The 27846-nt window shown below is 38.0% G+C and overlaps 3 protein-coding genes across 4 annotated transcripts; all 3 read right to left on the reverse strand.

Annotated features, from left to right (window-relative positions):
• Positions 1–1456: 1456 nt before the first annotated feature.
• On the reverse strand, positions 1457–4995 carry LOC113012146 (uncharacterized). Of its 2 annotated transcripts, none has more exons than XM_026152164.2 (2): positions 4848–4995; positions 1457–3304 (listed from the first exon to the last, which is right to left on the reverse strand). In XM_026152164.2, the coding sequence occupies exons 1-2, from the start codon at positions 4855–4857 to the stop codon at positions 1935–1937; spliced, it is 1380 nt and encodes a 459-aa protein (XP_026007949.2). In that variant the 5' UTR covers positions 4858–4995; the 3' UTR covers positions 1457–1934. The 2 variants fall into 2 exon arrangements, with proteins under 2 accessions (XP_026007949.2, XP_026007950.2); XM_026152165.2 differs by lacking the exon at positions 4848–4995 and adding an exon at positions 4308–4779.
• Positions 4996–5942: 947 nt separating this feature from the next.
• On the reverse strand, positions 5943–14211 carry LOC113012147 (uncharacterized). The gene is made up of 2 exons (XM_026152166.2): positions 14121–14211; positions 5943–10270 (listed from the first exon to the last, which is right to left on the reverse strand). Exons 1-2 carry the CDS (start codon positions 14128–14130, stop codon positions 8976–8978), a joined length of 1305 nt encoding a protein of 434 aa, XP_026007951.2. The 5' UTR covers positions 14131–14211; the 3' UTR covers positions 5943–8975.
• Positions 14212–16924: 2713 nt separating this feature from the next.
• On the reverse strand, positions 16925–26561 carry LOC113012145 (uncharacterized). Its single transcript, XM_026152163.2, has 2 exons — positions 26448–26561; positions 16925–20855 (listed from the first exon to the last, which is right to left on the reverse strand). The coding sequence occupies exons 1-2, from the start codon at positions 26455–26457 to the stop codon at positions 19384–19386; spliced, it is 1482 nt and encodes a 493-aa protein (XP_026007948.1). The 5' UTR covers positions 26458–26561; the 3' UTR covers positions 16925–19383.
• Positions 26562–27846: the final 1285 nt, after the last annotated feature.

Genomic DNA, 27846 nt, shown 5'->3' on the forward strand with positions numbered 1-27846 from the left:
CCTGATTATAAAGATTAACAGATGTCAGCAAATTCCTGGAAGGAGATTTTGTTTGTACAAATAACACATTCTGGAGTAAACCTGACAGAAAGGCAGACATGAAATGTAAAACTGAGATGAGCGGTGAAACATGACATGCTATTGGGATGCAAACTATAATGTGATATTTAGAATCCCCATATCATTTCCTAAATGCTTCCAATACAAACAAAGGGAGTAGAATTTTAAGAACTGCTTTAAAGATAAGGCATTTTTTTTGAAAGAAGTCTTACAAAGATACTGGTGGCTGATGAATTTTCCCTAACCTTTCTTGTACATGCACCTGTCACCTCTCGCCTTGTTCTCCAGTTATCGCATTCACAAAATTAGGTGTCCACACGGCGCGCCCGCCCTGCAAGGTAAAAAATCTCCCATCAGTGTTTTAAGGCTGTGGGGTAAAAACCTATTTAACATTTTAATCACTTTGAACTTCATATCAATCTTTTGGCCTTGAAGGAGAGGTCAGAGGTCAATTGTGACATATTTTAGATTTAGATTTATACTTTTATACTTTAGTTTTAAAACTTTTACTAATTTTCAATAGGGCTGTTCGATATAACGATATATATCAGATGACGATATAAAAACATCTATCGTTTCATTTTACGCTATCGTTTGTTTCGCGGTGTCACAAAATAAACTGTTTACGGCAATATTTTCTCATCGTTTTGATGGTCACTGTAGTGGTTATATTAATTTATTAAAGTTCTCTCTTTCTCTTATATTTAATATAACTACACAACAGACGGACAAGCGGCTGTTTTTATGCGTTGTCGTTAGCAACAACAACGGTAAAACCATCGCATGTCCGCTTGTTTATTTTCCACATAAACCTTTCACAATAAAGCTCAAGATCCTGTTGACTTTTCAAAATAAACGGAATCACGTGAAAAAGTATGCAGAGCATTTACAGATGAGAAGCAAAAAGGAGGTGTGGTGCTAAAAAATAAACCTTAGACTCAAACGTTAGAACAGGCTTTCCCCCGCAGCACGCTGTGTAATAAATACTCACAAAGGAAACAGCAGCCGATACAACATATGTCTAAAAATGTGTAGTTTCATGCATCGGTTAAAACACTCAACTCCATGTACACGACGCCCAGCTGGAAACAGTTCAGCAACCTGAGATTCACAGAATTTACAGAAAATGTTAAATTTTTGTGATTTATATCGTTATCGGCTGATAGATGGTTTATATTGGGATATGAGATTTTGGTCATATCGCACAGCCCTAATTTTCAAGCAATAAATTATTACGTTGGCCTTTAAGACCTCAATGGATGTAAATCTAATTTTAATGGATTGTTAACATGACTCCACACCCCTGCAAAGTCTTTATCAGAATTCATCCAAAACTTTTTGAGCTACTATGTTTACAGACAGAATGCGCATAACAAAGAGAGTCGACACAGTAGGGGAAGAAGTCCCAGCATTCTTTTTCTTTTGTTGCTGGCAACGCATATAAAACACAAAGACTCCACGTTTATGGACACCACAGCAGTGTGTATCTCAATATGCATTATGAAATTATTTTGGGATACCTAAGACAAGTAGAAGTGTAAAGAAGTTCTGGACATCAGTATAATACTGTACATTTTAAATTAATGCAGGTGTTGAATATGCACATTGTACACAAAACAGTAAAAAAGCACATTAAAAACAGTTGACTGTTACACACTTCATTTCTTCTTTAAATCCACACCATCTTTGACTGTCAGTGCCTCTACCTTTCATGCTAACTAACATGCAGCATTCGTACTCCTGGGTTGTATTCGTGACACAGATCAACGTACACTGATCAAATGTTATCTTTTTTAAATAAAGAATAAAATATTTTAAATATACTAAATATATTAGGAAATGTGTTGTTTTAATGAAGTGCAACAGTGCAGTTTCTACACTACGTGGATTTTCATGTGTGTTTTAAAACTGTACTGATGTCTGTAACTTTTACCACAAAATTCGCAGTCAAATGGTTTTTCTCCAGTGTGGACTCTCATGTGTATCTTTAGATTTCCCTCCCGGTTGAACGTGTTACCACAAACGCTGCAAACAAACCGTTTCTCTCCTGAGTGAACTGACATGTGCCTCCTCAGATTACATCGATATCTGAACGGTTTACCACAGTGATCACAGACAAATGGTTTCTCCTCTGTGTGAATTCTCATGTGTCTCTTAAGATCAGTCTTGTGGTAAAACCTCTGTCCACAGTCTTCACAACTAAAGGGCTTCTCCCCTGTGTGTACTCTTATGTGTAGTTTAAGGTTTGCCTTATGGTTAAATCTTTGTCCACATTCATCACAGCCAAATGGTTTCTCCCCCGTGTGGACTCTCATGTGTCTGGTAAGATTTGTCTTTCGGCTAAACCTTTGTCCACAATCATCACACCCGAATGGTTTTTCATCTGCGTGAACTTTTGTGTGCATCTTCAGATTTCCTTGATATCTAAATCTTTTACCACACTCAGTACAACCAAATGGTCTCTCTCCCGTGTGGACTCTCATGTGTATTCTAAGCTCTTTCTTTTGGTTAAATCGTTTACCACAATCGTCACATCCAAATCGTTTCACCTGAGAATCAACACTTTGCTCCACTCTACAAATTTTCTTATTATCCAAACAGTTGGAAGACCTTTTTTCTGAATGACATGTCACGTGTTTCTGAAGAGACTGCTTGCAGACAAACTGTTCTCCACTCTCAGAGCAGCTTAGAAACTTTTTTGCAGCGTTACATCTCACATCATTTTTTACACCTGACTCAGTTAATGTGCTGTCATTCAGCCAGCTGTTGCTTTCATCAGCTTCAGGTCCACAATCTGACAAAGGTTCCTGCCAATCATCGTCCTCACTGACTTCAGTCTTTTCAAACTCTGAGGCCTCTCCATCAGTACTTGATTGTAAAGGAGTATCTGGATGGGGGTGTCTGACTGGATCTGGTGAAGAATAGTTTCCTATTTTTATCTGTTCAGCTGAGCTGCTAGCTGGAGGCTCGGTCTCTCTGCTGTTTTCAGTTTGGCTTTGATGAAGCGTTGAGAACTGAGGTTTCTCATCATCATCTTCACTCTTCACATGAACAGCAGTGAATGGGAACCCAGAGATATAGTCCTCCAGCCCACTGAGCTGTTCTCCCTCTTGACTTTTCCAGAATTCCTCCTGTTCCTCCTTTATGTGAAGAAACTCTGAGTCATGATGGTCCAGATTGAGACTGCATTCATGGAGAACCTCTTCTTTTATCACCAAAAGCTGCTGGACATCTGCTGGAAACACTGAAACACACACACTTATAATGAACAATGGCAGCTAGCTCAATGTTAAACAGTTTTTTTTCATTAGTCCCATATCTCTAAAGTTAGAAACATCCTGTTTTAGAGTGATGCTGAAAACCTAGTTCATGTATGTATTGTGACTGTAATTTATTATTATCAGGATGTCCTAAAAACTGCATGAAAAGTCTGCATTTGATCCACAATGCTGCAGTGAGAGTACTGACATGGACTAGAAAGAGAGAGCTTATTTCTCCTATACTGGCTTCTCTTTATTGGCTCCCTGTTAAATTCAGAATCAAATTTAAAATCCTGCTTCTCACATACAAGGTCTTAAATAATCAGGCCCATCTTACCTTAATGACCTCATATACCGTATCATCCCAATAGAGCTCTTTGCTCTCAGACGGCAGCAGTGTTGCCAACTTAGCGATTTTGTCGCTATATTTAGCGAGTTTTCAGACCCCCTTAGCGACTTTTTTTTTCTAAAAAGCGACTAGCGACAAATCTGGCGACTTTTTCTGGTATTATTGGAGACTTATTTATGACTACTTTTTGACGTGAAAACGCGTATCACTCTTACTCTCAACAAGCAGCAGTGCTGCCTTGGGCACCTCACCCGTGCCAAAGTGCTCACAGGCAGAGGATAGTCCTCCCCAGCTGCTATCAGAGCAGGAGACGTTCACACCTGTGCGTCCGAACAGCAAATGAATCGCGCATGAGCGAAGCCGCTGCTCCCGCACTGACTGTAGTGGACTGTAGTCAGTTCTTCTTTTACTGTTATGCTGTTTTGTGGATCACAAGGTTAAAAACTACTTATAAACACACACTCTCACGCACAAAGTAACTCCACCAGAGTGCCAATTTCAGGTCACTTTTGCCAGTCCAGGCCCGGATAAAGGAGCAGGGTTGGAATTGTGACATTAAAAAAACAATAATTGCTAAAAGAAATTTAATTTGTAGTTCTAAATAAATTCTAACTGCATTTAGGACGTTTGTTACTCACTTTATGTCTCTTCTACGATGTTATTTCTCTCTCCAACAGCGTAGGTTACAATGACATTAGCATGACCAATTATGCAAATTAGGCGATGACGTCATTTGACGACTTCTAGCGACTTTTAGGACAGCCGATAGCGATTTTCCTTACTGAGGAGTTGGCAACGCTGGACGGCAGGTTTACTTGTAGATCCCAGGGTTTTTAAAAGCAGAATGAGAAGCAGAGCCTTCAGCTTTCAGGCCCCTCTTCTGTCAAACCAGCTCCCAGTTTTAATAATAAACTACAAGAGATCAAAACTTGCTGCAGCGCTTTCTTAGCTGCCTCCATCAGCTCTCTCCTCCTTTTGAAAGCAGCATTTCTCATGTAGCTGGTTAAATATTAGGGGGGAAGCTAGCGCAGATTGCCACAGCATAATATGACAGTAATGTCTGATATGTGCACACGTGACAAGCTGCGCACTGTTTGGATTCACATATGGAGACTTTCATTCACAGAAAATCCGCTGGCTTCACAGTTCGGTGTAAACTTTTTGATCAAAACACTCACCCGCAGCCATTAGACAGCTTCAACTCTACCTCTGGATATGCCGCCAGTACCGGAAATACGCCACGTCCTTCCCCTGTGCAATAATTCAACAACTTCCGGTCTCTGTTTTGTCAAAATAAAAGTCATAGATACACGCACTGCTGGATCATGAGCGGCAAAACTGTCTTTATTGAGATCAAAATAAAATTCAATGGAATTTTTTCTTTAGAGAAACATTCACGTTAATTTATCTGGATTTTAACAATCAATAGAGCAGTGGGTATTAGCCTAACTTTATATTGTGGTTTCTTACATCACAAACTGTCCCAGAATTGAATCCACAGCGATGTTTATGCAAAACGTTAGACAGTCTGAAATGTCCTGGTCTAAAAATGTATTATATTGATATTTGTGCAGTTTCAGAATGTATGAGTGAGAGAGACTAGAAGTGTCTGTCTGAACAAATCATAGGATTTTATCAGTGGATTTTAATGCAATTGTAATGCTAGACGCCAAGAATTAATTCTAGACGGTGCTCCACATCTGTCTGGTAAAAACTTGTGGTCTGAAAATTTGAAGCAGCTACTTTTGACTGTTCTCTTATTGCCAAAGTGGGTAGCTCCACATGTTTGATTTGGGACATCTTTTACACCAGATGCCTTATCTGACTGGTAAAGAAAAACATGAACACATTTCACCAGCCTTGGCATCGTTACACCTGTGCAGTTTAGAGTTCACTATAAAATTCCTTAGTTCACTTGTAAATGTTTGCATCGGTCATACACAAGTATCAGTATCTATCAGACTGGGGTATAAAGACGTAACTCTGAAACTCTGGCACAATCTCCCCTTCCAGGTCAGACTGCCTGCTTCAATAACAGCTTACAAACCTCAACTGAAGACTCACCATTTCTCTTTAGCATGTCCTCCTAATGCTATGTAAATCGGTCTTTTAAATTGTTTTACCGATTGTTGTGCTGCACTTCGGTTGATGTCTGTTGTGATATGAGTGATATAAATAAACTTGGCTTGACTTTAAATTTTAGATTGATTAACAAATCAAAAACAAAAACCTTGTCACTATTGTACATAATAAAAATGGTAACACCTAACAAATAACCAACACAAAAACCACTGTTTAATGTAACATCACCATTAAATTTCACTGTTCATACCTCATGGTGCTGTTATAATCCAGGTTTAAACATTATTTACAGCACAGTAAAAGAACATGAATTAAAAAAAGCCAAAGTAGTTATCTCTGTGCAAATTAGTGATGATTAATTCAAGTAAAATATCTCATAAACGTACTAAATAAAAGTCAAAGTGGAATATACTCTATATACATATTTTTAATGTACCAAAAACTAGAGCATAATGTCAATAACCCAGCAGCTCAGTTTTCTCACAATTCAGATTATTGCCTGTAAAGTGACAAACGTAACTTTGATCTTCACAATCAGAATCAGAATACTTTAATAATCCCTAAGGAAATTATGCTATCTTGAGACGCTTTATATTGTAAGCTAAAGCCCAAAGACCATTATGTGTAAATTTGAACATTTCTATAGGAGGACTAATGAGTAACGAAAAGTTCACAGGTCCTTTGGCTGAATGAGCTAAATATACTATTGGAAATGAGTAGAAATCAACCAATAAAAAGAATATTCTACCACAAATACACAATATGCTTATCATAAAGAAGTTTTGTACTCATACTGAATTTTACACAATTTTTACACCAGGTGTCCTGCATGACGCAACCCTCTTTGGGATTTGCGTCTCCTCCCAGGCTTGACTCAGACTTTTCAGGTGTTAGGCAAATCTTTAATCACTACACAATAGTGCCACTGTACTTTTTGGACTGTGCAGTATCATGTAGTATGTTTATATACTACACAAAAATATCATTTTAACAGTTTTAAAAATACCAGAGGCTATCTTTCCATTCTTCAGTGGTTTAAAGTAGTTGCAATGTGACGTCATCTGAATTTTCCATCATGTTACAAAATAGATGTGAAGGCTGATAACTGGTGTTAAGATTTCCGGTCCTTGTTCATTTGGAAATCTGGGTTTTGGTGATCTTGTGTGATAAAGCAAATAAGTAAGTTAAGAAATGAGCAAATGAAAACTATTCTAAGCAGTGAACATTCAGCTGAGACTCTGAAATTATTGACACCAGCAATTATATTAATGATGCCTGTATTAGTGTTAAAGTTTGTCACGTCTGACTGACAGACTGCTATCACTTACCAGAATGATGAAGACAATATATATTATGAAAAGGATCTCTTATAGTGGTAACCGTGTGTTTGATATGTGGCACAAGTCTGACTGAACTCTCAAGGACAGTTTGTTGCTGCGTAAAGACGAGAATTGGACCAGTAGATCAGTAAAATTAATGAGTAAGAAAAGCACAGTTATGTCAAGGAAAAACAATCAAACAAACACATTTTTGAATTTTGGCAACAAAATGACAAAATTTTCCACCTTTGAAAATTGGAAGTTGTGGCTAGCTAGGGCTGCTCAATTAATCGAATTTTAATCACGATTACGATCTGGGCTTTCAACGATCATTAAAAATAACTGAGCTGATTATTAGCCCCTCCCTCGTGCTTTACTCGCGCTGCTCCGTGTGGCAAATCGAGCGCACCTCTCTGCATTTCGAACACGTGTCACAACAATTAAGAGCAGCGGTCCCCAACCTTTTTTGCGCCACGGACCGGTTTATGCCCGACAATATTTTCATGGACCGGTGTTGTGCCAAAAAGTGATTGTCTGCCAAAAACTGATTTCCGGTATTTGCCAAAAACTGATTGCTCGTATTTAAACTGCTAAAAGTAACTTGTTGGGCTATAACATGTGAAACACGTGTCAAATGCATCCCTCATGGATGACATAAAGTCATCTTGAGCCACAAGCAACATTCGTGTAACAAGGTAGAAGCCACAATCAGTTTTTGGCAGTGACTTTTATATAACCTTTACTTATGCAGTTACAAAAATCTCATTAACATTAAAAATGTCTTCTGTAAGAGTAAGTTGGCCAAGAGGACAGCAGAAATGGCAGCAAATATTACAATAGTTCTGTAAAAATATTTTAAGTGGGGATAAAGGACCAGATTGGTTATAATGTAAGTACAATAACACAGAGTTATAAAGATACTTGAAAAACAGATAATTTTTTAATTCTATATATAACCCCTTCGTAAACCCTGTTCACCGAAGTCTATTTACCAACATACGTAAAGATATTACATGTAAAAAAAATAAACAGAAACATTGGAAATCAGTTTTTGGCAGGCAATCACTTGGCACAACACTCGGCCTTTAAGGTGTCGCGGATAAATACAACAAAATAAAACTAGCACCGGTACCGAAAAAAAGAAGATTTATTCATAACACACGTGAAAAGACCAAGGAAAACCGAGTAAACGATAAAAACGATAACAAAATAACGCTGAAAACCGATAAAAACCCTGAAAACTGTACATTTCACACCTGAGCCTCAACTCTCGCGGCCCGGTACCAAACGACTCACGGACCGGTACCGGTCCGAGGCCTGGGGGTTGGGGACCACTGATTAAGAGGACCCGAGGGAAGCTCGGAAAGCTAAGCAGAAGTTATTTGGAGAGGAGAGTGACTGCCGTTGGTTGAAAAGAGAGGTAAAAAAGAAAACTTCAGTGGTGTGGAAACATTATGGGTTCACGGAGTCAGACGTGGATCAAGTAGACATAGTGTGTAAACTTTGCTACAGTGTCGTAGCTGCACCACAGAGCAACGCTGCAAAGTTCACTAAACATAGATGTTTACATTTTTCATTTATTTTTTATATTGCAAACATTTGCACTGTTATCAGTATTTGCACACTATTTTATATTATTTTTTGACAATCTTTAAAGTCATTATTCAATACATTGTTATTGTTAAATAAATATCGTCAAATAATCGAGATCTCAATTTCAGTGAAAATAATCGTGATTATCATTTTTGCCATAATCGAGCAGCCCTATGGCTAGCTTTGTCAAAAATAAAAACAGCACTGATAAGAACACTGTTTTGCACATCATTGTGTTTGCAGAGATAATTTTGATGGGCATCGCTACTCCCAGTCACGGGAAAAAATCCCGTTGAGACTCTCAATACTTATTTATTCCTTGTGGAGTTTGGTGTGTATCTTTAGATTACACTGGTGTCTAAATCTTTTGCCACAAAATCCACAGTTATAAGGTTTCTCCCCTGTGTGAACTCTAATGTGCGTCTCAAGATGAATCTTTTGATTAAATCTTTTGCCACAGAAATCGCAACCAAATGGTTTCTCTCCTGTGTGGACTCTCATGTGTATCTTTAGATTCCCCTCTTGGTTAAATATGTTACCACAAACACCACAAACAAACTGTTTTTCTCCTTTGTGGAGTGCCATGTGTGTCTTCAGATTACACTGGTAACTAAACGTTTTACCACAATCGCCACAGGTATACGGTTTCTCTTCTGTGTGAACTCTCATGTGTCTCCTAAGTTCGATCTTTTGGTTAAATCTTTGCCCACAATTGTCGCAACTAAACGGTTTCTCTCCTGTGTGCACTCTTATGTGCATGTTAAGATTTCTTCGATAGTTAAATCTTTGTCCACAAATGTCACAGCTAAATGGTTTCTCCCCCGTGTGGACTCTTATGTGTCTGGTAAGGTTTGTCTTTAGGCTAAATCTTTTACCGCATTTATCACAAGCATACGGTTTCTCTCCAGCATGGAGCCTCATGTGTACATTCAGACTTCCTTGATATCTAAATCTTTTACCACAATCTGCACAACAGAATGGTCTTTCTCCCGTGTGGACTCTCATGTGTACTCTAAGATCTTTCATTTGGTTAAATCGTTTACCACAATCATCACATCCAAATCGCTTCATCTGAGAATCGACACTTTGCTCCACTCTAGAACTTCTCTCATTCACCAAACAACTGGAAGACCTTTTTGCATTATTTACACCTGACTCAGGTGTTCTGTCGTCATTCAATTGGCTGTCGCTGTCGTCAGTTTCAGGTCCACAATCTGACAAAGGTTCCTGCCAGCCATCCTCACTGACTTCAGTCTCAGAAGATTCCGGTGCTTCGCCATCAGTATTTGTTCGTATATTGTTATTTGTACTTCGGTCCATTTTCCTCTGTTCAGAGGAGTTGCTCGCTTGAGTCTCAGTCTCTATCTTGTTTTTATTTTGGTTTTGATGAACCTTTAATGACTGAGGCTTCTCTTCTTCATCTTCACTCTTCACATGAACAACAGTAAATGGAAACCTCTTGATATCCTCCTCCAGCCCATTACAGTGAACTCGCTCTTGATTTTTCCACAGCTCTGAGTCAGGATGGTTCACACTGGGGCTCCATTCACATTCATGGGAAACCTCTTCTTTTATCACCAGTAGCTGCTGGACATCTACAGGGAAGACTGAAACACACACACTCATAATTAAGAGCAAAAACTCTATAATCACATAACTTATCACTGGTACTAATACTCCATGTTAGTGAGATCTGAGATGACTGTGGATAGACAGTGCTATTAAATATAATCTAAATTAATCTTAACTGTGACCACCTAATAGAAAATGACATTGCCATCCAATACCATCCAGCCAGCAGTGCTGCCCCTCAGCCTCTTAGCAGATGAACCTATGTTATAAGTTGGAAAATCATGGGTAGTTTTCAGAAAAGTTGACTTCTCATCTTGACCTTGAAGTTAGTGTAATCTTTCAGTTGATGTGCCGACGTTATGAATTTCAAAAACAATACATCACCTCTATGACGATTTATCACATGCACAAACCTGGGTGTCCACATCGTCCACCTATCAGGTGGGGTGTCGACAATACCCTATCAGGCTTTTACGGCTGAAGGGTACACAAATGCCCGTATATTCTCCTAGTTCAAAAAATCATTTCAATTCTGAGTGTCCGACTGAGTATTCAGTTTTCATTTGTGCCAGAAATACACAACTCAACACTAGCCATGCAGCTCCTCTTCTGATATGTACAGCCAGAGGTGTGGACTCGAGTCACATGACTTGGACTCGAGTCAGACTCGAGTCATTAATTTTATGACTTTAGACTTGACTTGAAAAAATGTTGTAAGACTTGTGACTTGACTTGGACTTTTATACCAATGACTTGGGACTTGAATTGGACTTGAACCGGTTTACTTGAAAAGACTTGATATTTTACCCCAAATATAAAATTTAACATGCATATTATATAGAGATTGAAAATGTGACGTCATTCACGGGTAGAACCGCAAAGGATTCTGGGAACTCGTGGCAAGCGGTAGTAGCGCACGCAGGCTTTCAATTAAAATCAGTCACACAGCGATAAAAAGAAACACAAAAATGTCAAGAAGCTGTTGTATTATTAACTGCAATAGCCGGTCGCATGACAGCCACGGGAAGCCGACGGGTAAAGAGATCGGTTGTTATCGGATTACGTCGTTGAAGAGAAATTGTTCGAGCCATGTTTCCGAAGTAACAAAGACGTGACGGATGGCCTGGATTGCAGCCATTCAAAGATCAAATATAACGTCCCAGAACACTCCAGCTCACAGGTTAGTCTGCTCCAAGCATTTACACGAAGGTCAGTATTTTTTAGTAGTTAATACGTCATTTTCATAACATAATTGGTGATATAGGTTACAAGCAAGTCTGGCGCTGAACAGAAATTGTCGCGCTATGCTCCTTTGTTTATTGTGCATAAATAGTGAATTGTCCTGACACAATATTGCGTTTCGCTTCTGTTATTATGGTACATTGACAAAAACATATACTTTTATTCACAGGATAAAACAGGTTTTTTGTATCACTAATTGCCCAGTGCGATTACAGCATACAATATTGTTGTCACTGCTACATTTCTGTAACGCGTACCAGAAATTATTTCCACTACTAATTAATTACCGTTGAGCTCAAAGGTCCTATTAATAAACGGTTAAGGAATGTGTATTTATGACGACGATTTGTGAGACTGGTAAACTTATGATACGTACGATGGTCTTTCGTTCTACACGGTGCATTTCAAGGTCCTGCACCCATCCGTCGGTAAACTGTACCTGGGCTTGTTGCAGTGACCTGAAGTTACTAAACTTCATGAGTGTATGCACTCACTCCAAGAACCGTATGATTATAAATATGCATATAAATATGCTACGATGAGATAGCTGACTTCATCTAACTAGCAAATGTTGTCCAGGCTACGTTGGTGATACAGTTTTTTTAATGTGTATGATATTTTTGTCATGCGATTTTAAAGCCAGTCCTACAACCGCATCCAAGAATAACATGCAGCTTATCTCAGAACTATCAGTGAAAATTATTCTTGGAGCTAGGTTTAATTGAGCTGCATTTTAAAGAGGTGCAATTTCACAATTTGTGTATATTTTCTAAGTTCACTATTTTGTCATGTGTTGAGAAAAACACAGATTTTAAAATTACATGGTCTAATATTTACATTTAGCATATAACTGCAACATTATTTTTTCGTTTTTTTTTTTTTTAAAGACTCGAAAGGACTTGAAATTCAAAGTTTCAGACTTGTGACTTGACTCGGACTTTTACACCAGTGACTTGAGACTCGACTCTGACTTGCCTGACATTACTTGAGACTTGACTTGAGACTTGAGGATAAAGACTTGAGACTTACTTGAGACTTGCAAAACAATGACTTGGTCCCACCTCTGTGTACAGCTATTGGTATCATACACCTTTACAATACTCCAAATTTATTCTCACCCCACCATTTCCTATTGCTGAATATTACACCCACTACTGCTACCTACTACTAACCTATAACATAAAAATCAGCAGGATAGATTTCCTTTTACTGAACTGTTTCAGTTAACAGGGAATACTTATAAATGTATTTTTTTCTCTCTGTCAGGGTGAACCATTTGATTGATTAGCTAACATTTAACCATTACACAAAGAACGATCATCCACTGGCAAACATTTTAGACCAGGAAATACAAAATCAATCATTTGAAGTGGTCCTTTTCTCCATATTTTTAAATGCAGGTAACATTCACTGAGTATTTTCATTCCTCTGGGACAAGCTAATGATGGACGTTGACTTCTTTGCACAGCTGGATTTCTTGTTTTTAATACTTCAACTTTCTGCATTTTATGAAGTTTTTTGTGTACAATTTTTCTGTAATCTGTATGCTAATGATCCAATATTAGAGGAATTGCATATGCCATCACAATTGTAAAAATGTTGTGACACTGCATAAAATGTAAATAAAACAGATTTGCAAGTCTCATAAATCCACATTTTTTTTAATTCACAATAGAACACAGACAACCTGTCAAATGTCACAGCTAAATGTTTTGCGAGCTTAGATTATTTATCTGGTTAACAGTGGTTTAATGGTTGTACAGCAATAGTGCTAACGAGCATGACCGAGGGGGACCCTGAGCTGATGGACAGGTGCAGGTCAGACTTTGGGAAGACTTGTCTTTGATTCTAAAACGAGGTCACACATCAGCTTGTGCTGTTAGTTTTAAAGTATCAGTCTACTAAAATTCTGCAAATCAAATGCTAATGTTTTGAGGATACTTTTAGCTCATAGTCAGCTGTTTGCACAGATAATGTCTCTGTTGTTTGTTGCCTCTGCAATCAAAGACATGTATGCACTTTTATAACTGTGGCTACAGCTCTCTGAGTGTACATGCATGGCTGCAGTTATGCAGGCTGTGTGTGAGAGCAAGCACCTTTAATTTTTTTTTTTTTTAATGGAATAGTAAATTTACTTGAGCCAAATGCCCCTCAGTCAAAGTTGGTTGCTCTTGTTCCTATGCTCTCGTGCCCATGACCCTGTCCCAACTTGCCATCAAATTCAAAATGATCTCATTTCTTTTCTTAAAACGGTTAATTTTTCCAGTTTATAGATGTGGTATGCTTTCTGTGTTCTATTGTTAATTAAATATGGGTTTATGAGATTTGCAAACCACTGCATTCAGTCTTTGTTTACATTTTACACAACTTTGTTTGGAAATGGGGTTGTATCTATCAGACGAGTATCTGCCTTCACTGCTCCCATACGACCATGCTTAATGTCCGTGTGTCGCTTAGCTTCCTCCCTTAGCTCCTTCTCTCCTTCTATTGGAAGGTATCAGTTCATGTAGCTGACTACATGTTAGGGGGACGCTTGTTCAGACTGACGCAAACGTGGCAAGCTGCGCACTGTTTGGAGCCATATGCGGAGATTTTCATTCACAAAAAACCCGGTAATTATTTCAACAAGTTCAAAACACTCACCCGCAGCCATTATACACCTTCTACTCTACCTCTGGATGCTCCTGCCTGATGATGCGCACCCGCACTGGAAACACAACTTGTTCTTCCCCTGTGCAATAATGCACATACTTCCGGTCTATTTTTCATAATAAAAGCCATAGATACATTCTTTACTATCCTTAAACTGTATTAGTGAATCTGTATGGCAAAGACCATCGCCTTCTGTACAATGAGCAGGAAAACACTCTGTCTAAGGGAAACTACCATCACTTTTTGTACCATGAGCTTTCCTGTAGTTGGCTTGTAATTTTCTCGACCAGTTACGTTTAAGTAGGTTTTTGCTGCATATGTAGCAGGTTGAAAAAGCTACATGTTTGTTTTTGCAAGAAAACCAATTACCCCCTTATTTTTTGTTTATTATTGTGACTTATTTTGACATTGTTATGTGTTGCCAGACCATGGTTATATTTCATTATGCCAGTAGATGGTGCTCTTGCACTGCTGTGAAACTACCAGAGAGACTCTAGCTATAGGCTCTGCGCATGCGCAGCTCAGAAATAAATGAGCTCCGGCCTGAGCAAGACGGTAACTTCAGTGTCCTCTCTATTAATCCACAGGTACTGACAAACAAACTTTTATGTTACCGAACTGGTAATAAATGTCATGTAAGTTGAGTAACAACTGTTCGGCTATATTTTGAGATGAGAGTGGTATTTTGTTGTAATGAGTATTAGTGTATCATCGGCATAATGCTATAATGCTACGTAGCACTATAAGTATATGCTATGATAGTGGCAACCTGCGACTTCCGAAAATGTGTTTTAGTGTTTGTTTTAGTTTTAGCCAAGCAGTACTGAGTACATGTATTAAGGGGAAAGGTTTTTGTTGGTGAAACAACGTTTGCAGTCGTCTGCCGCCATGTTGTGTTGCGTTCAGGGGACGCCATGTTCAAAAGTAATAGCGTATATGGCGCGAATGTGGGGAAAGGTTGTGTGAATGTGAGATGGGTTATTTTGGTATGATGTTATGCTTTAACCGCGAGTGTTTTGTTTAAGTTGTGAGTATGTAAAGTCATTTTGAATTAGTTTGTATTTATTTTGCTTTTGAGAGAATGCTTTTTGTAACTTTATTTATGTTTATGAACTCTGTTATTTTATGGGAAGAATGCATGGTCTAGTGTGATTTGTATTGTGTATATGTAGAAATAAATGAGCTCCGGCCTGAGCAAGACGCTAACTTCGGTGTCCTCTCTATTAATCCACAGTTTGCTCATATTTGGCTACGCAGTGCTCTCTAGCCTGTGTGCCGCTTGCTGCCGGTCCAGATTCCCCTAGGTCTGGTGCCGGTAACACATACATAAAAAAAAAAAGTGTGTGTGAAGCAAAGGAGATGAATTAGGTCAAAATGCAAGCTTGAAATAGATGACTATCCGGTTGTTCAGTGATGACGCGACGAATCCTACTTCCGGGTCTAAAGTAGTCTGCGTTTAATATGGCTTTTGTGTTGTTAACATATTTAATGCTATGTATTTTCTTCTATTTGATCTCAAAAAGCTCCTAAAACAGTCAGTGATCACTGTTGACCTCCCTCGGCTTTTATTACCACTAATCATTTATTTAAGCTCAGTTTTTAAAACCTTAGGATGTAACTACAGCCCAGCCCATACAGCAGTATATGAATGACTAACCTCGTATTGTGGATGGATTATTTCAGTTGTTCTCCTGGCTGAAGTTTTGTCCTTTTACAGCATCCTGCCATGCGATTACATTTGTTCCTGACCACCGACAACACTCACGTTAACTTTTATCGAGTGGAAAAAAAGTTAGTTTGTTCATATTATGCTAACATAGCTGTGTCGCTAGTGGTCACGTAGCACATCATTATATACCAGCTAGCCAAACTTCAGTAACCCTACAAACGTCACTACTGTTTCGTTTTCTGTCTTCATTTATGTTGGAAGTGATAACAGAGATGTACGTTTTAATTTGTTTCCAAAACCCCGCAGTCAGGACATGCTATATTGTATTTAGATAGAAGCTAGCGAGCTAACTGCACTCCACACTGTATATAAATGCCACTTGTTTTGCACATATTCAACTCTGTATATTTTATATATTTTATTATTATTATTATTATTTTATTTTATTTTTTTACTATTTAATTTGTAAAAATGTGTATACACACACACACACACACACACACACACACACACACACACACGTAGGAAAATATTTAGTATACACATCCAGAAATGCATACACTATTATATATTGTACATATATTTATTAGTTTCAGGTTGGCCATTCTTGTATTTTGCTCGTTTGTGTTGTTGTGTTTGCACATCTCTGTTGCTTGTGGGGCTCGCACACAAGAATTTCACTCGCATGTGCTGTGCCAGTGTGCCTGCACATGTGATGTGACAATAAAAAGTGATTTGTGATTTGATTTGATAACTTCCTGCTAACTTCTAACTCCGTTAAATGTCATAAATTCCGTTTTCATGGATGCCTGGATGTTAAACTCAATTGTTACACCTGGTAGAGCAGAACGCTGATCATTTTATTAAAGATGAAGACTTTAGACAGTTTTTCAACTCTCAGTAATGCCACAGTGATCGTTTGATATATGGACCTGCAGCGGAGTTTAGACCCAGACACGGCTAGTGACGTCAAACTGAACAACCGGATTAAATTATCTGTATTTTAAACAATCTGGATATATTATCCATTATCTGAAGATACAGGCTAGACCAAAAGGATTGAAGCTTTGTCTCTGCAGTTTCATGTTTGTACTTAAGCAGAAGTAATAGAGTACCAGACTGATTGTTTACCAAAGCAACACTCTCATGAAGAAGTTTATTAAAGCAATTTACAGATATTTCTGGGATTAAAAAATAATAACAAATATTCCTGTGAAAAAACTACAGATTTTTTTTACGTTGTGAACATCATCCAGCATGAGGTACAACAGAGCCATTTATTTATGTTTTGTTAAAAAAATGAAGAAAAAAATTCTATTATGAAAACTGTAATAAATATTAAGTTATATTTAATGACTTCCCACCTAAAATGATTTAAACTGAGAAATTATAATGAGCAGATTTCCTCAACATGTATTAAAGACATGTTGTCATTTTAATCAAAGATTTAACAAAACACATGTGCAAATGCACACCCACAGAACTAACACTAAAGAAAGATTGCTGACGCAAACAAAAAGAACATACACCATATGTATTCATATAACTCTACCATATGAATAATTAATAAATATTATTTAATCATTCATACCTCATACGAATAATATTAACAGGTGTTAGGTATGAGAAATAAATGAGTAATAGTAATGTGCCATAACTTTTTCCTAATATCCCAGCTGTCGGGTAAGTGTAGTGAGGTAAAGAGCGCATTATTTCACTCCAAAATCTGGTGAGTAATATCTGTAAGTATCAACATCTCACAGTGAAATATAAATATTTTAATGGATTTGGAGCACTGACTATTTTTTACACTCGTCACCTCATTTGCCTCTGTCTTAATCTTAAACAGTGAGTTTTTTTTCAGATGGCTATGGACATGATAACCAATCAGAGAAGACCAGGTCTCCCAGGTGATGCACATGCAGTTTGCTGGTGTGCAATTTCCAGGTTGACTCTCAAAACATAATATACAAATATTAACTTTAAAAATACACATTTCAAATTCAGTAAAAAAAATACTCTAAATATTACACAGGACACATTAAAATGGCAACACTGTGGTTTGAAACTAACACATTATTTACTGTTCAGTGTAACATCGCCACTGATCTTATTATTGACACTTCACCTACTACCACATCTCTCCTTTTATTATCAGCATTTAACTTTACTTCATGTAAAATGAATACAACCCAATTCAAGCAAAATGTCTCATAAATGTACAAAATAGTGACATGCTGTATATACATATGAACAACATATGAGTTATTTATGCGCTACAAACAACAAAATACCTACAAATTATGACTGAAAGATACTTGAAATCATTCCATTAAGATAAAAGGCTGTTACAAAAAGTATTGATACCCTCTAGACCCTCAATCCTATACAGATTGGAGAGAACTTTATCATCTGAAGTTGCTTTAATAATCTGGTGTCACACACTCATAAAAACATAAGGTTAAAAATGTTGAAGGAGTTTCTCAAAATATGCTACAGAACCAAATGGCTTCATATATATATTACTCTATATAATTTATGAATGTCTCCATAGTGTAGTGGTTTTCAGATTTGATCCTGGGAAGAGACACACAGAGCACCTGAAAAGCATTCACAGTGGTTTTCTTGCTCCTTGTTGTTATGTTACAAATTCATTTTCACCTCTTAACTCGACAAACACTGCCGCATAATGACAAGGTGAAAAATGTTTGCTCAAAATTCTTGCAAATAAAAAATGAAAAACATAGGCTGTGAATACTTATGTACATTTTTTTCTTCAATACCTTGAAGCACTTCTGGCAACAATTAGAGCCTCAAGTCTTTTTGGATTGCTGTCCAGTTGGAAGATCAATCTTCACCTCATTTCAAGGTATCTCTAAACACCGCTGCATTCATATTTCCCTTGACCGTGACTAGTTTCAGTTCCTGCCGCTGAAAACATCCCCACATCATGATGTTGCCCCCACTAGCAGCTTTAATGTAGGGATGGTATGGGCCAGTTGATGATTGGTGGCTGGTTTCCTCCACACATGACCTTCAGGCTAAAGAGTTCAATCTTTGTTCCATCAGACCGGAGAATTTTGTTTCTCATGGTCTGAGAGTTCTTCAGGTCCCTTTTGACAAATTCCAGGTGGACAGTCACTTGCTTTTTACTAAGGAGTGGCTTCTGACTGGTCACTATACCATAAAGGCCTGATTGGTGGAGTACTGCAGAAATGGTTGTCCTTCTGGAAGGTTCTTCTCTCTCTACAGAATGATACTAGAGCTCTCTCAGAGTGACCATTGGGGTCTTGGTCACCTCCCTGACTAAAGCCTTTTTGCCATAATCTCTCAGCTGCCTGAGCTTCCTTTTGATTGTCACGGCACAGGGTGTGAGTATTTTTGTACATTTTATATTTTGCTTTTTGATTTTAAATTATTGTTTGTAGAATTTTGAGGTGAAAAATAAATGTAATACATTTTGAAGTAAAACTGTAACATGAATAAAATGTGGAACAACTGCGTAAGCAAGGGTATGTGTAAAAACTGTGGCAACCCCTAGCGAATAAAGGAACAGCTGAAATTCAATTTGTATCTATTACTAAACTATTCTGTGTGACCTTTCATGTGTATCTTTAGATTACACTGGTGTCTAAATCTTTTGCCACAAAACTCACAGTCAAAAGGTTTCTCACCTGTGTGAACTCTGATGTGCGTCTCAAGATGTATCTTTTGGTTAAACCTTTTACCACAAGTGTCACAGCCAAATGGTTTCTCTCCTGTGTGGACTCTCATGTGTATCTTTAAATTCCCCTCTCTGTTAAAGCTGTTACCACAAACCCCACAAGTAAAATGTTTCTCTCCTTTGTGAAGTGCCATGTGTCTCTTCAGATTACACTGATAACTAAATTTTTTACCACAATCGCCACAGACATACGGTTTCTCTTCTGTGTGAACTCTCATGTGTCTCCTAAGATCTCTGTTTTGGTTAAATTTTTGTCCACAATCGTCACAACTAAAAGGTTTCTCTCCTGTGTGCACTCTTATGTGCATGTTAAGATTTCTTTTATAGTTAAATCTTTGTCCACAAATGTGACAGCTAAACGGTTTCTCTTCAGTGTGGGATCTTAAGTGTCTGTTAAGATTTGTCTTGAGGTTAAACCTTTTACCGCATTTATTACAAGAAAATGGTTTCTCTCCACCATGGAGTCTCATGTGTACATACAAACTTCCTTGATATCTAAATCTTTTGCCACACTCACTGCAATCAAATGGTCTTTCTCCTGTGTGGACCCGTGTGTGTATTTTAAGATCTCTCATTTGATTAAATCTTTTACCACAATCGTCACAGCTAACTGATTTCTCTCCTGTGTGGACGGTCATATGAGAATCACAGTTTTGATCCACTCTACAATGTTTCTCATTAACCAAACTGTTGGAAGACCTTTTTTCTGAGTGACATGTCACATGCTTCCGAAGAGACTGCTTGCAGACAAACTGTTTACCACACTCAGAGCAACCTAAAGACTGTTTTGCAATCTTAAATCCCACATCCTTATTTACACTTGACCCTCTGCTGTTGTTTAACCCGCTGTCGTTGTCATCAGTTTCTGGTCCAAAATCTGACAAAGGTTCCTGCCAATCATCGTCCTCACTGACTTCCGTCTTAGAAGACTCTGAAGTCTCTCCATCAGTATTAGATTGTAAATGACAGTTTGCATGTGGTTCTGATTCTGGTGGTCCACTGTCTTCTTCATTGATTTCTGTTTTTATCTGTTCAGCTGAGCTGCTAGCTGGAGGCTCTGTCTCTCTGCTGTTTTCAGTTTGGCTTTGATGAAGCGTTGAGAACTGAGGTTTCTCATCATCATCTTCACTCTTCACATGAACAGCAGTGAATGGGAACCCAGAGATATTGTCCTCCAGCCCACTGAGCTGTTCTCCCTCTTGACTTTTCCAGAGTTCCTCCTGTTCCTCCTTTATGTGAAGAAGCTCTGAGTCATGATGGTCCAGATTAGGGCTGCATTCATAGGGAATCTCTTCTTTTATCACCAACAGCTGCTGGACATCTGCAGGAAACACTGAAACACACACACACTCATAATGAACAATGGCAACTTTGTAATCATGCTGGTATTATTACCTTATGTTATGGAGTTCAATGACTACTGCAAACACACAGTACTGTTTAATTTGATCAAATTAAATAAAACTGCTTGTAGAAACCAATAAAGCAAAAACTATTAAAATGCCAAAATGAAATCCACCAATAACGTAACAATGTTTCCTAAGTAACTATGATTTGAAGGCAACTTGACCACTTAAGGTTTTCCACCAGTGAATTATAAGATTAGCACAGGCCTTATAAATGTTGTGACACAGGTTAATTTTACTCTACTGATGGAGTTTTTATGCAATAGTAATCCTGCTCACTTACATGGTGGATTAAGGTGGATTTAGTGTTGGACTGAAGGAGGAAATTAAGTGTTACAGTTAATTCTGTGAGGTGCCAGAAGCTTTCTTAATAATATGATTACCCTAATATTCAAACTAAAATATTAGTAGTATTATTGCTAAAAATTAACTTGCTGTTTGGTAGCCTAAGAATGAACACAACATAGTTGTTGCCTTTCATTTGATGCCATCTAGCTCCCTTTGGCCTACACTCTCACCCACAGTAGAAAATATTTGGGCCGTACTGGCTGCCTTTTTATATATTTCCTTAGTCAGGGCTCTAGAGTGCGACCAATTTGGTCGCAAATGCGACCAAATTTTTCAGTGGTGCGACTAAAAAAAAATATTTGGTTGCACCTGTGCGACCAAATGTTCGGGTAGCAAAAAAAAACAAAAAAAACAAACTGCAACCTTCCCTGTGGTCAACAACAGACACACATTTTGCCCCTATTGTGGACTAAACCAATCAGAGCTAGTAAGGGGCGGGACCTCTCTGATTGGCCGTGGTCCAGTTGAAAGTGTAGGTGGAAGTGGGAGGTGAGTAGCTTGAATAAAGCGATATCAATTCATTAAATCCTGAATCGACTTTTAAATATAACTGTGTTTTGCCAGAAACGTCAGATTCTAAGATTAACCCTTTACAGCCGATCGGAGCGGGCACACTCCATTTTTAAATCCCGGTAGCACTGCAACCACGTAAGCTAGCGCAATAATTTTTTTTGCATATGAAACCGGAGGAGTTGTACTTACATCTTATGCCATCAGCTTGTCCTAGGTCACAGTTTCCTTCCACATAAAGCTTTGCAAAAACTGCATAAAAATCACTTGCAGCAACAAAAACATGATATTCCAGAAACACGCTTCGCCGATCCGATCAGCTGTTTGTAACACTTCCTATGTCCATCAGCGCGAACTATCACATGACCTGCCCAAAACCGGAAGTGACGTCATTTTGCGGAAATGTAGTTTTTTTTACGATCGGGGCCTTATGAGCCTATACTTGTGTTTTAAAAAGTTATGTTTGACTTTATGCCTTTCTGTGTCGTTTCTGGGATGCTTAGGACTCATATTGCACTGCTGGAAATAGTTTATTTTGATGCATATACTGTTATTTTGCAAATTTGCACTATAATATTTATTTTCGTTTTTCCTGCAGTATATAAAAATTGGTGTATTTCAAAAATAAAACTATGAAGACACTCAAAAGAAATTTCCTGTGGTGGGAAACTAGTTTGTGCAACTTTTTTGTATTTACAGTTTTGAGGGATGAGCCTCTTAAATTTCTCTAACTAGAAATATATGTTAAAAAAACAAAAACGATTTTCAATTTTTTTGTAGTTTATTGCACTTTTTTGCAATTTATGTAATTAAATATTATGCACCTAATGCAGACATATTATTAAAGTTTGGGCTATAATGGTTGTATTGATGTATAGCAACTTGAAATGCTCCCAAAAATGGCTCCACAGCATGTAAAAATATAATATAAGCTCTGGCGGACTTGGTTCTATGATAGGTCTTAAAGGGTTAAAGCTCACAAAACCATTTCAACAACAACCAAACAGCAAATGAGAGCAGGTACACGGATTCCACACAAAGACGTAAACATCTGCTGTGATGTTCACAATTCTGATGAAGTCAGTACTGATAAATGATCAGAATTATAATATTTCTGACTGTCTGAGGCTAAGTTGAATCGAATCGGGACTTTGAAAACCGGAATCGAATGGATTATAGAAATCAGTGATGATACCCAGCCCTAGTGAGCAGCCTAGGCACGACAAAAGTGGATGTAGCTGTAATAGGAAAAGAACTATTGCTAACTTTTCTGTTAAGTTAAGGCCTGATCCTTCTGAAATTCATAGCCAGTGCTCTGACACGGTGTCATCAATCTTTGAATGCTTTGAAACACATTATATTATATAAATTATTATAAAATTTGTGTGCGCCTAACTTTTGTGCCGGTACGCCTAACTTTTTAAAGTTAGGCGTACCGGTACGCCCATGGCAAAAAGTTAGTCTAGAGCCCTGTTAGTTCAAAATCACTAAACAATTTAATTTCAAAAAATTGTATTTTCATCTCAACTAAAGAAAAGTGCACAAATACAGCTGGAATTGATCTCTAGAAATAAAAATTCACCCCTAGCCAATATGAAATAAAATGTTATGATGTACCTGATGTTTAATTTACTCAGCGATATATGCACTCTTCTTCTTCTTGCTAAATGATCAAAAAGTAACCTGAACTAACAGCAAACAATGCAGATTTCTGTTGAAGATACTGTTCTGAGCTAAAGAAGTTAATAAACATTCTAGTGGACACAGTTAAACTTTCATGAACACTGACTGTAGCTTGGTTACACTACAGTCAGATTAGGGAAAGCAGAGGTTGGAGACACCAAAATTATTGTGGCGTGTGCAGTGAACTTGTGATCTTGTTGTCTTTGAAATGGTTGCTTCAGGTCCACGACCACTCACAATCAGGTGCTGTGTTCACAGAGACTTTGGTGCAAAGTGCCGATGAAATGCGAGTCTGTAACCATTCGACTCATTCAAAAACTGCAAAAAAATCCTCAATGGAAATTCTTTGCTTCGATGCTTTTTTTTAAAATCCACGACTCTGCATCGCACAGCTGTCACCATGTAAGTATTTCACCCACATTTACAACTAAATATCAACCTGCTATAGAAACCGAGGTGTGTGTGTGTGTATAACACAATAGCAGTAGTAACCTGTCATAGTTTAACGTGGAGCCAGAGACCGTCTACAACGATGTGGTGCAGTGCAAAGAGAGGAGCCTTTAACGAGACTCTGAGCTCAGGTGGACTTGATGCTGTAATTTGCAACCTTAATTTAAACCACCTGTTCAACAAACTACAACAGCTGCTGTTTGTTTTACATGACAGAAATCAACAGTAATGCTGCAGAAGTGTAAATAAAAAGTTTGCAAATTGTTGTGTTTTTAAAAAGAGGATTTATTTAACTTTCTATCGCAGTGACACCTGAAGCAAGCAGGGGTGAGTTTAAAGTGGGGGCATCACGTTCTGCTAACATATTTATTTTAAGGCTTTCATAACATTATTTTGCAGATTAAGATTAATATAAAATATCCATCCATCTTCTTCCGCTTATCTGGGGCTGGGTAACGGGGACAGCAGCCCACGCAGAGAAGCCCAGACCTCCCTCTTCCCAGCCACCTCCTCCAGCTCATCCGGGGGAACACCAAGGCGTTCCCTTGTCACATGCCAAACTGGCGACTCTGAGCCCCTCCCGAATGGCCGAACTTATCACCCTATCTCTAAGGGAGAGGCCAGCCACCCTTCAGAGGAAGCCCTTTTCTGCCGCTTTTATCCGCGATCTCGTTCTTTCGGTCACTACCCGCAGCTCATGACCATAGGTGAGGGTAGGGACGTAGATCAACCGGTAAATTGAGAGCTTCGCTTTCACGCTCAACTCTCTCTTCACCACAACAGACCAGTACAGCATCCGAATCACTGCAGCCGCAGCACCAATCCGTCTGTTGTTCTCCCGCACCCTTCTCCAGTCACGCTTCCACTTGGGGCAAGAACTCATCCCTGACCCGGAGTGGGCACTCCACCCTTTTTCCAGCTGAGGACCATAGCACCGCAACATTGTAGAGGCGTGTCAACCAAGACAGCCCAACAAAATATAATATAATATGATATGATATGAACATATAAAATATAAAAATAAAATATCAATAAATTATATTGATTAAAGCATATTTTTATTTCAAAATAGGACATCTCTGCTGCAGTAAAACTGTGAGCTACTGACCTGGGGCTGTGATGCTGGACTCTAAGTTATTATTAATATTAATTATTAACATGTACACCATCAGAACGTTGCACAGGGAAAACCTCAGTTCTGAGAAAGTTAATATGCTCACTTTTCTTTACTGCAGCCACTACATTACCCTTTAAAGGTTTACAGACACATACAGGCTCATTTATTAGCACATCTAAACAGAAAAACATATATTATAAGTTTCCCCCCCCTAATAATATAAGAAAGCCTTCCAACAAGACAGAGTAAAAACTACTTTAATTTATTAGTTAATTTAGGCTGTATGTATGTCTTACGTTTTTAAAATTTCTGATATACTGACATAACTATAACTGATATTATAAGTTATTTACTTTTGCAATTAAGAAAATGTTTTCTTGTTTTGATTTAAATATGTCACATTTATTTGATGCAATAATCTGCTTGATCACTCAAACAATCAATAACTGCAGCCCTGATAAAAAAGACAGTTTGATGGACTCAGTTTACTATCGAATGAGGTCAGTCTGTTTGTGAAAATATGAAAATTAGCTGTGATAAATAAGCATAAATTGCAAATCTGTAGCAGTCTATATACACAGAAATTAACGATAACTATCTGTATTCAGAGTAAAGCTAGATATCATAGATCTGACACAGAAATTCATAAAATTCCTCCACACACAGAGTCGTACTCTTCACTGTAGAGTGACTCAAACTGATTGCAACATGTTGCTAATGTTTCTGTGGTTACAGATTAGATGGCAATTCATGGGCAGACCTTCATTAATCTCTCTGGGAGGAATTGCAAAAAGTCTGAGACAATAAGCCAAACACTTTCCAATCGAAATTGGTCAACCACCATGAATGTAATTTAATAATAATAATAATAATAATAATAATAATAATAATAATAATGCAATCATCATTGTCCATTCTTACTGCAATGTGGCAGAGCCATTAATGATTCATGGTGAATTCCAAGAATTATACTGGAGGGAAATTTCAAGTTTTGTATATAAAACCCTGCAACACTTTCTGCACTAGAGTTTTTGGGGTTAGAGCCAAATTTGAAAATACTCATCAGCATTATGATAAATATGAAAGTCATTCCAAATGCTATGCACACTTATCTTAAACTTTGGATTCGTCCTTGTTGTTTTTTTCAATTTGTTCTAGGTAGAAACCTGATCTTTTTCACAATAAAATAATTATGCTTCAACCAAAGTTGTGCTTCTCCGAGCTGCATCTCTGCTAAAGTCGCCTCCCTTTGCAGCCAATTTCGTGTAGCTGATTATATATTAGCATAGCACAACCGGTCAATGCTGCCCGACGTAATTATTACGAAGCGTATGCTGTGATTTTTATTAACAACACACGCACCAACTAGGTAATTAGTAGTCAGCTATTTCAACATCTTTAAAAGACTCACCTGGAGCCATCACACAGCGTCAACAACACATCTGGAGGCTAGAGCCTGCATCTATACCGGAAACATGACGGTCCGTCGATAAGAGAACATGTTTCCTGCCCCTACCTTTCATAATAAAAGCCCTGGACACGCACTATGGATGTGATACGAATGTGCAAAATCTGTAGGCAAGGATCATGATTTCTGGTATCTGAAGTTTTCTTCTATTGACCAATTTAAGCAAGAAAGACAGTAGATTACGTAATTTACGTTGGGTGTTTTTTATTAGTTTTACAAAAACGTTGTAATAAATATTAGGAAGATACAAGGTAGTGAAAGTTGACTTAAAACCTCGGATCTAACTTTCAAAAGCAACAGACAGTGCATAAGAGAGGTACAGAACATAGTTAAAGCGTGACAGAGTGGGTGGAGATGGCTGCACTGACAAAAAGAAGGGAGGTAGCGTTGAAGATGTGAAAATTGGACAAACGAAATGGACAAGGTTAGACACGAGATCATCAGTGGGACAGCTCAGGTTGAGCATTTTGGTAACAAAGTTAGCGAGTCAACGCTGAGATGGTTAGTGGGTAGTGAATACATGGGACAAAGATGTTGACTATGTTGCTGCCAGGCAGAAGGAAAAGCACAGAGAAGATTAATTGGGGTGAAGGACGAGATGCAGAGAGTCAACGTGACAGAGGTGAATGGCAGGGATAGGAAAAGATGAAGGCAGATGATGATGAACCCTAAAGTGAGCAGCTGAAAGGGTTACAAAAAGCTTTATCCAAGCCACAAGAGATCTAGGGCAGTTTTCTATTAGTCCTTTTAGTTTATGTGGTGACATGGTGGCATGGTAGTTAGCACTGTTGGCTCGCAAGAAGAAGTTTGAGCTCAATTCCACTACGCCAGGGTCTTTCTGTGTGGAGTTTGCATCTTCTCTCCAGGTACCCTGGCTTCCTCCCTCAGTCCAAAGGCATGGGGTCAGGTTAATTGGCCATTCTAAATTGGCCATTGGTGTGAATGGATGGCGATTATTTAACTTTTGATTCCTTTAAAATACTGTAAGTGTTATAAATATTTGCATTTTACAGGTTTCATACTGCTTGAGTTCAATAGTAAAATATAACAAAACATTTTCAAAGAATGATCAGAAGTTCAACTAAATGTTTAATATTGCACATCAATGCATCTAAGACAAAATGCAAAATTACAACAAATACAATTCAAAACCAAATTTTCTGTTCATAAAGTCCCCACTTGTGTAGAACAAGCTTGAGTAGTCACAATGAAAAAAACCCAAGGTCTATATTTAGCTTAAATCTTTCCTAAAACATCTTCACCAGTTTAATGTGAAAAGGGCCCTTTGTTCACTTATTAATACAATATTAAATAAATCATTTTTGAAAAGTAATTTTCTGGA

Source organism: Astatotilapia calliptera, chromosome 19, assembly GCF_964374335.1.
Source record: "Astatotilapia calliptera chromosome 19, fAstCal68.1, whole genome shotgun sequence".
Classification (NCBI taxonomy): domain Eukaryota; kingdom Metazoa; phylum Chordata; class Actinopteri; order Cichliformes; family Cichlidae; genus Astatotilapia; species Astatotilapia calliptera.